Source organism: Pangasianodon hypophthalmus, chromosome 6 (assembly GCF_027358585.1).
Source record: "Pangasianodon hypophthalmus isolate fPanHyp1 chromosome 6, fPanHyp1.pri, whole genome shotgun sequence".
NCBI lineage: Eukaryota > Metazoa > Chordata > Actinopteri > Siluriformes > Pangasiidae > Pangasianodon > Pangasianodon hypophthalmus.
In genome coordinates, this window is record NC_069715.1 from 27,916,209 (window position 1) to 27,924,275 (window position 8,067).

General features: G+C 38.3%; 1 protein-coding gene across 2 annotated transcripts in view; it reads right to left on the reverse strand.

The window, feature by feature from the left end:
• glg1b (golgi glycoprotein 1b) overlaps window positions 1-5,977 on the reverse strand; it is a 44,095-nt gene extending 38,118 nt beyond the window's left edge. The window contains exon 1 of one of the 2 annotated variants that reach the window (XM_026913966.3): window positions 5,597-5,977. In XM_026913966.3, the coding sequence (XP_026769767.1) occupies window positions 5,597-5,938 (342 nt within the window). In that variant the 5' untranslated portion in view covers window positions 5,939-5,977. The remainder of the gene's footprint in view (window positions 1-5,596) is intronic. The other variant, XM_026913968.3, reaches the window with a different exon arrangement.
• Window positions 5,978-8,067: the final 2,090 nt, after the last annotated feature.

Genomic DNA, 8,067 nt, shown 5'->3' on the forward strand with positions numbered 1-8,067 from the left:
CAAAATTAAAACTTGTACCAGAGTTGGGTTCCAATCGAACTCTCGAGCGATTCTGTTGTAGCGAGATCAACCCTCAATTGACCCAAATACAGGAATTGAACCAAACATGCTGTGTGATTTGGCTTGTGATTAACATTTTCCTGTAGAACTAAGCCAAAGGACAAACAAAAACAAGAAAAACAGCAGATGTGATACACAAAATGTTATACACAAACTAGTGACTTCTATAATTATATATTGAGCGTGTATCTATATTTTTATTTCTAAAAAACTTTTCAAAGGTTTGTTGAGCATTTTCTGTCTTCACCGTATTTCTGACTAATTAATGAAGGACTTTTATGCATTCGTTTCCAGCCTACCTCTCAGGCAACGTTTATTATATTATATTAAATTATGTACAGTGAGAAAACAAACCAAAGCAAACAACAAATGAATCAAAAGTATCAATTTTGCTGTGACTTGGACTCAGCAAGTCGACTAATAAGTGTTAATGAGCCCTTGGGAGAAAGAGAAGCCTTTTGAACCAATAGGAGTTTGTTGTAAGCCTCTTAGTGGATAGCTGTATGAGACTGTAGAGGATTCGAGTGTCAGAGAGAGAAAATTCTTAGTGCAGAAATCATTTACCCGAAGATGAACAGCAAGCTCTAACAAGAAACAGTAAACGACTAAGGGGAAGTGAGAAAGGGACTGGTAAAGTGCCACTAGCTGAGAGTGCAACTAAGGGTCATGTAGTGTTCCCATTAAGAAAAAAAAAATGTCCAACTCTCTCCTTATGGCCAGGAGTCGACTGACTGCATGTCTCAGTCGTTTTCTTGTAGTGATTTTTCAACTCGACAGAGCAGTACAGCACGGTACGATTACTAATCCAGAACTATCTGTACCCTGGTCAAGTACCCGTCTCCATTACCAGTTACATAGCAGTACTAGTGATAACACTACTTCACTTCAGTGTGCATGGTGTTGTCCATCTACCTCACAGAACGAACTATTAAACACGAGTCAGACTTGCTGTAATGACTGTGAGCAGCCCAAACAAAACCAAGGGTGCCAATACTTTATTTTATTTGAGTCCAAACTGTCATACAACGTTAACCAAAAATACAATGAGTCGTGTATTGTCTCAAGTTCAGATTCATTATTGGACATATTTTTCACTATGAACATTCTACAACCCCATTATGTTATACCCCGTGCTATGAGCATGCACAGTGAACAAGAAAACATTTGTTATTCAGCAAAACTTGAAGATACTGGAATTTATGTGGTGTGAAATGTCAGACTAAATATTTTACAGCGACAAACTTTAAAAAGTGTGATAAAACTGAAATTCTCCTCATAAAGCTGCACAGAAGAATGCCGTGTTTTACGCAGGGGGACTTGGATACATGTATGGGTTACATGACAACGGAAATAATAACAAGATGTGAATATTATGGATGTGTTAGCGTACCATACAATCAGGTGGGGACAAATGCTAATTAAAGTGAAGTTAACTTTTGTGGCCAAAGAACTTTGGCTTTGAGTTAGCGCTGCAACTCGGTTAATTGGTTAATTATTACTGAACTGCTCGAAAAAACACCGGGAAGTAGAATATATTAACGACCCCTGAAAAAAACGACCAGAGCACTGCAGAGGTTTTATGAAACACAAAGATGATTTGTGACATGACTGAACATATCTAACTTTGTTCACAATGCCGCTGGCCAATCAATCATTAACCACGTTACATCACGGTGTGGTTTAAAAATACTGCAAGGCAAATGACGAACAATACGCAGCCCTAAAACCGATATACGAGCATGTCCATGTCCTGCAGCCATTTTGCTGATGAAAACTGGTGTAACAGCAGAGCCAAACACACAGGAAGTGTGCACAAAACATGGCAAGGAGATAATGCGGTCCACGCATGCCAGCAATGGTGATTGTCATGTATGACAAAATCAAACAAAAATAAAAACAGGCCCTTACATTATGCTTGAAAAATACTGATTTCTTTTCCTGCTTCTGATTCATTACTAAAAACAAGCTTGATTAACGATTTAATCATCCAGAACAGAGGACATGTAAACTACTCGGACATCACTGAGGCAGCAAGTTTCTGTAGGGTAACTGATGACATCGCAGAGTATGAGCTGCGAAGGAACCTTTTAAGGCGAGTTCAAAGATTTGTAGTGTTTTGTGACGTCTTGCCTGTCGCAGATTTTTGACGGAGAAGATTTCTTGATTTTCACCAGGTTTCAGTCCAAAAAAATAAAAAATTGCCCACGGACAGCCATTTTCTCCACACCATCTGGGTTCATAGCGAGGTCACGGCCCATGTTTGAAAAGGTATTTTAACAAGCTATCTTTTAGCAAATGCAAAACTAACAAAAAAAGAGCCTAGAGTAAAATCTAATGAGTTAAATGAGTGTTAAATGACAAACTTGTACAAATAAGTAATAGAATATAATCTGAGTAGACACCACTGTAAGATCGTGCAGGGACGATCGAATCGTTGTGTCGACAAGCCTTGCATTACACACGCTTGATTCATCAGCTACAAGCAGAAGATGGTGTAAGAAAGTCTCATACGACAGCAGCGACGTGATGAACTGAGAATGCTTTTTTCTTTTAAGAAGTTAACAGCTACAAAATGTTTTTTTTTTCTCCATATATCCTAAGAGGAATTACAGTGTGTTAATGGAGAGTGTGTTTGGCACTAGAGAGGAAAATCAATAAACACTCCACACATCCTCCAATGGAGTGGCGCAGTTCATACTTCAGTTCACACTTCAACTCTGAGAGAAATTCCTGTAGAAGTAACAAGGCTCCAAGCTGATAATGAATGTACACTATATGGTCAAAAGTAAGTGCACACCTGGCCATCATACCCATGTGGTTCTTCCCCAAACTGTTGCCACAAAGTTCGAAGCACACAATTGTATAGAATGTCTTTGTATGCTGTAGCTTTATAATTTCCCTTCACTGGAACTAAGAGGCCCAAACCTGTTCCAGCATGACAATGCCCCTGTGCACAAAGCGAGCTCCATGAAGACATGGTGTGTGAAGGTTGGAGTGGAAGAACTCGAGTGTCCTGCACAGAGCCCTGACCTCAACCCCACTGAACACCTTTGGGATGAACTGGAACACTGACTGCACCCCGGACCTCCTCGCTCAACATCAGTGTCTGACTTTACTAATGCTCTTGTAGCTGAATGAACACAAATCCCCACAGCCACGCTCCAAAATCTAGTGGAAAGCTTCCCAGAAGACAGGAGGATGTTATAACAGCAAAGAGGGGAATAAATCTGGAATGGGATGTTCAACGAGCACTTACAAGTGTGACGGTCAGGGGTACACACAGGTGATACTAGCCTGAAATGCTGGATTTAATATATATTATATATCGGCTTGTTTAGTAAGACAGCATCATTGCCAGATCAGTATCAGGGCTGAGACTCAGCGCTCAGACATCATTATTGTATCGGAAATAGAAAGAAGGGATTGATGCATCCAGATGTGCACCTTGCGGGGGAGACACATGAGAGTACGAATAAAACCAGCATTTCCGAAACGTTCATAAATCCGGTGGAAAATTTTAGCTTGGTTTGGCTTATGCAAGTATTTACACACAATTTTACTAAACGATTGATAAATGAGGCCCAATGTACAAGACGTCATGGAAAAGTCATTCTCAAAAATCTCTTGAGACTTAAATTTGTTCTTTTTCATTGTCACCACCGGCTTGTGTGGAGTTCTCGGGTCATATTGACTTTTATTAGCTGAGACAGAAACTAATATTTGAAATGACGAACTCTGAACACAGCTCTGTTACTGGAAAACAGTAAAGACACACAAAAGCACAGGCCTGGAGGATGATCCTACTCATATGTGCATGTAATCAGATACGAGTGCAAACAAGACATGGAGGTAATGCGATAGAGGGAATTCACCCGTTTGTTTTCTATTTACAAAAAAAAAAAACAACCTCTGATGTGTTTTATTCTCTGGTCTAAATGAATATAACCTAAACACAGTCTGTGTAATATAAATATAAGAGGTTTTGCGAATGTACCAGAAATTAAATTTTCATGTTCAAGAGAGAAAATGAACCAAGCACAAAGTTTCATGCTTTAAAAAATAATAATAATTATGGTTCCACTTTAAAAGAAAAATTCACTCCAAGTGACGTGCATATCAACATTTACAATCAACACGTGATCTTCAGATATACAAAAAAAATTATTTTATAATAAAATTCTGTGTTTTTTTTTTTTATTTAAACTTCTTACATGGACACGTTAGCTGTTTTAATGCACGCTGTTCACAATGTCGTTCGAATACCTGCCGAGAGGGACGCCTGTGGGAACTACCCCTCGCTTCATCTCTACCTAAAGAGAGCGCTGCAGCGGCGCTTTAGTGTTTATTCTGTCCAGCTCTCTCACCTCCTCATCGGTACACTCTGCTCAAACACATCAGCTTCCAAAGCTTCAACATTCATGCTAATACCACCATCAACACCATCGCATTATTATCTCGTAAATCACTAACTAGCCGATTCAGGTCTGTGCCGAATCTCAGCGCTACATAGCTGCAATGCATTCTGGGACTTTGAGTCCAGCATTTGCACCGTTCACTGTTTGCTCCAAGAGAGCAAAATTGGATAATAATAATGATAATAATAATAATAATAACAACAATAACAATAATAATGAAATGGGTCAATTTTACACCAAGAGAACACAAGGATTAAAAGGTTGATTAATAATGTGATAATTTTTAGACTAGGTTATTGTTATACAGTCAAGACCATCAAACTAGACCATCGCTGAATACCATTTCTATAGACATCGCTTCTATTGATTGAACATTTTGATACAACATTTTGATGGATAACATTTCTATGGATATTACTTCTATGGGTATCATTTCTACGGATTTTACATCTGTGGATGTCATTTCTATAGATATATCTATGGATATAATTTCTGTAGATATTACTTCTATGGGTATCACTTCTGTAGATGTCTCTTCTATAGATATTACTTCTGTGGATGTCATTTCTATAGATGTTTCTATGGATAACATTTCTATAGATATCACTTTTGTGGATATTACTTCTATTGATATTTCTATGGATGTTATTTCTATAGATATTACTTCTATTGATATCATTTCTGTGGATACCATTTCGATAGATATCACTTCTACAGATAGCATTTCTATCAATATTACTTCTACTGAATACCATTTCTATAGATATCGTTTCTATGGGTATCACTTCTATAGATATTGTCATGGATACCATTTCCATAGATATAATTTCTATGGATATAATTTCCATGGATGTCATTTCCATGTCCAATCGCCCAGTCCTAATTTTAGGTGACAGTAAATTGTTTAAGTTTGAGACAGAACACACATTCAGACAAAATTTCAGAACTGTGAGTGAACATTAAGGGTTCATGTTGTGAGATAAACATTAAACATTAACATTAAGGAATGTCATTCTGTCTTTATGAGCAGGTTAATGATGGACACCCGAGTCCTGTTGGTTAAACTTCCACATAGTAAACATGCTAAATGAGGCTGAAAGTCCCCAGGTGTCCCACCTCACCTGCTTTCTGTCCTGTAAGCATTCCAGCACAGCCAGGTTGTTGCTCCAGGTGTGTTTAGGACACAGCCGGCTCACGTCGTCTCGGCAGGCCTCCTCTTCTGCCAGCTTCCAGCTGAGCGCCCTCCTCGCCTGCGAGACCGCCGCCGCCGCCGCGCCTCCCATATTCACCGAATTCGGCGCTCCGAGCTTCAGGGGCCGGTTCACGGGCACCTTCACCACCGGAGGAGCAGGATGGAGGTTACCATTAGCCCCTGGTTTTAGCCCGTGCGCCACAACCACGCAGAAGCACTGGGACATGATGAAGCGCAGGAGAAGCCGAGCGCGTCTGCTATCCGCCGCCATCTTCCTCTAACAGCTAACAGCTAAAGCGCAGCTGCGCGAGGTTAAAAAGCGGCACGGGCTCGACGCCGCCTTCCAAATGGACACATAGGGCACTACATAGGGCAAAACAGTCCGGTCTTTTCACTGCGTGTGTAGTGCACCTATGCAGGGAGCTGACAGGGATTTGAAATATTCCGCACTGGTTACTGTATTCAGCGGATCTCCTGTGTGAACTTCTCCAGCATTGATGAGACTGACACTGTAGAGCTCACACTTTATTCTTCCAAATAAATCTACTAATTAATTTATTTATTATTTGAACTTCACAACTACACCAACACAAGTCCACACTGTGCTGTATTTTGCCTTTTCCCCTTTAATTCTCCACTTCTTCACATGATAAATATAAATATAAATATAACACATATACAATAAAAATAGCCTAAATATGTAAAACCAATACTATTTACACTGAACATTCAAATAGTCAGGTGATCCTCTTGATGTCCTCTTTATTTTCTGTCATTATTTGCATTTTCTAGCCTATTATTAAGACCAGAAACCTGCTACATTGCATAATATTCTATCATTTTAATATAATAAATAATAAATGTTCAATAAATAAATCAAAAAGACAGTTTCTTTCGTTCACTGTAGAAAGTCACTTTACTGATGCAAATTGTACATAATGCTGTCTTTCTTTCTAAACCAAAAACAAAGACAAGTGTTTTTTTTTTTTTTTTGTCTCTCCCTTCTTGTTGTTGTGTTTGTGTCAGACAGATGATGCATTTTGACAGCTTGTCAATCAAATATGACACACCCCTAGTTCATGTGGACATCATGGTCATGACACATGACTTTACTCTCAACCTACAGCTGTGTTTTTTTGTTTTTTTTTGGTGGTGTGACAAGCTGGTGAGAGCAAATCGCACTCTTGGAGGATGTGACGGGGTTATAAAGGGTTATTTTATAAAACATAAATTTGATGTTCATTCTGTTCATGTTCACACTCAGCCTCAGTTGTTCATTAAAAAAAATAGGCATGCAAAAAAAAAAAACAAACAAAAAAAAAAACAGTCTATAGGACACACAGTTCACAGTGAACTGAAGTGCGGTAAGTCTGTGTTAGAGTTCAGCTTTGGCTTTGTGGATTTGTGGGTTAAACCACCTACAGATTTCAGTTTCACATTTCACTTCACGCTCTTCTCCCAATCTGTACGTAGACTCACCATTCTGGAAAATAAAATAACCCTTTCATGCATAAATTATTTAAAAAAAACAACAACAACATAACAAAACATTTCTAAATATCACTTACATTAAAAAGTAAATGGATTGTCCTTGTGTAGGAATACCGAGAGTAAAAAAAAAAGGAATGAACATTATCTGAAACTGAAAAATATAATCTTCCAGTGTGTTTATAAAGAAAAATTGTTAACACTCAGGTCTAATTCAGGTCTTTATTTTGATGACCAAAATTATAGAAAAAAAATTTTTTGAACAAAATATAGCAATATTCTTGAAGCATTTTACACAGATTAGTACTGATGCATAATGCATCTGAAGTACATCTTTAACTGTTTTCTGAAATCTATATATTTGTGTAGAAAGAAAAGTTTGTAAAGATATAGTGGAGGCTGCTATGCCAGAGACTACCTGATGCTGCACTGAGAATGGCAAATAGTCTATAGAGCTTATAGACTATCCACAACTGTGAACACTTATGTTAATGAAAGGGTTAAGCATGAAAACAGATCAACTGAAAGTGGGTGTAAGTAACAGACGATGAGTCACGGACCAGAGCAAATAATGAAACCCTGTATTTTGAGCAAAACACAAAACGCTGAAGGTAAATACTGAACATGTTTAATATTTATGATTTATGAGTCCATCACAACTGGACTGTGAGTAGATGAAATAGGTTAGGATCGAATTTTACTCACCGTAATACTGCAGTAATCTTAGATATTAATACTTATATTATTGTCTTGAGTCTATATTTCTTTGACAACAGATTGTCCAGACCCTCTCACTGACCTGAGTAGAGTGGACATGTATGAGAACATGGTCGTGATGTACTGTACCTCCACTTTTATGTATGAGAGAGAGAGAGGGAGAGAGAGAACAAATATCAAATCTTATGCAGGATA